At 48.8% G+C, this 367-nt stretch overlaps 1 protein-coding gene across 1 annotated transcript in view; it reads left to right on the top strand.

Annotated features, from left to right (window-relative positions):
- Window positions 1-367, top strand: part of LOC108802194 (sodium-coupled neutral amino acid transporter 3-like) — a gene marked incomplete at its 3' end in the record, with an annotated part of 27,318 nt that overhangs the window by 14,528 nt on the left and 12,423 nt on the right. The window contains exon 5 of the mRNA XM_018574063.1: window positions 248-329. Within this exon, the coding sequence (XP_018429565.1) occupies window positions 248-329 (82 nt within the window). The remainder of the gene's footprint in view (window positions 1-247; window positions 330-367) is intronic.

Below are 367 nucleotides of genomic sequence, written 5' to 3'. Positions count from 1 at the left end.
GGGGAAAAATCACCATTGTGGGAGGGGGAGAGACACAAACTACTGGAGGGGAATCTCACCATTGTGGGGGGGGCAGAGACACAAACTACTGGGAGGGAAATCTCACCATTGTGGGAGGGGCAGAGACACAAACTACTGGAGGAAATCTCATCATTGGGGGAGGGGCAGAGATACAACTACTGGGGGGGGGAAATTACAGATGTTTTTTGGGCGGAGTCGTCCTTAAACTTTCCTCTTTGTCCTGCAGCCATGTCTAGCTATCTGTACATTGTGAAGTCGGAGTTGCCTCTCGTCATTCAGACGTTCCTCAAACTCTCAGAAAAAACTTCGTAAGTATCACCATTGTTGGTTTTCGGGGGATTTATTG

This window comes from Nanorana parkeri, unplaced genomic scaffold, assembly GCF_000935625.1.
Source record: "Nanorana parkeri isolate BGI_ZX_2015 unplaced genomic scaffold, ASM93562v1 scaffold2706, whole genome shotgun sequence".
NCBI lineage: Eukaryota > Metazoa > Chordata > Amphibia > Anura > Dicroglossidae > Nanorana > Nanorana parkeri.
The sequence above is the reverse complement of the archived record's forward strand: the minus strand, read 5'-3'. Positions and strand labels throughout refer to the sequence as shown.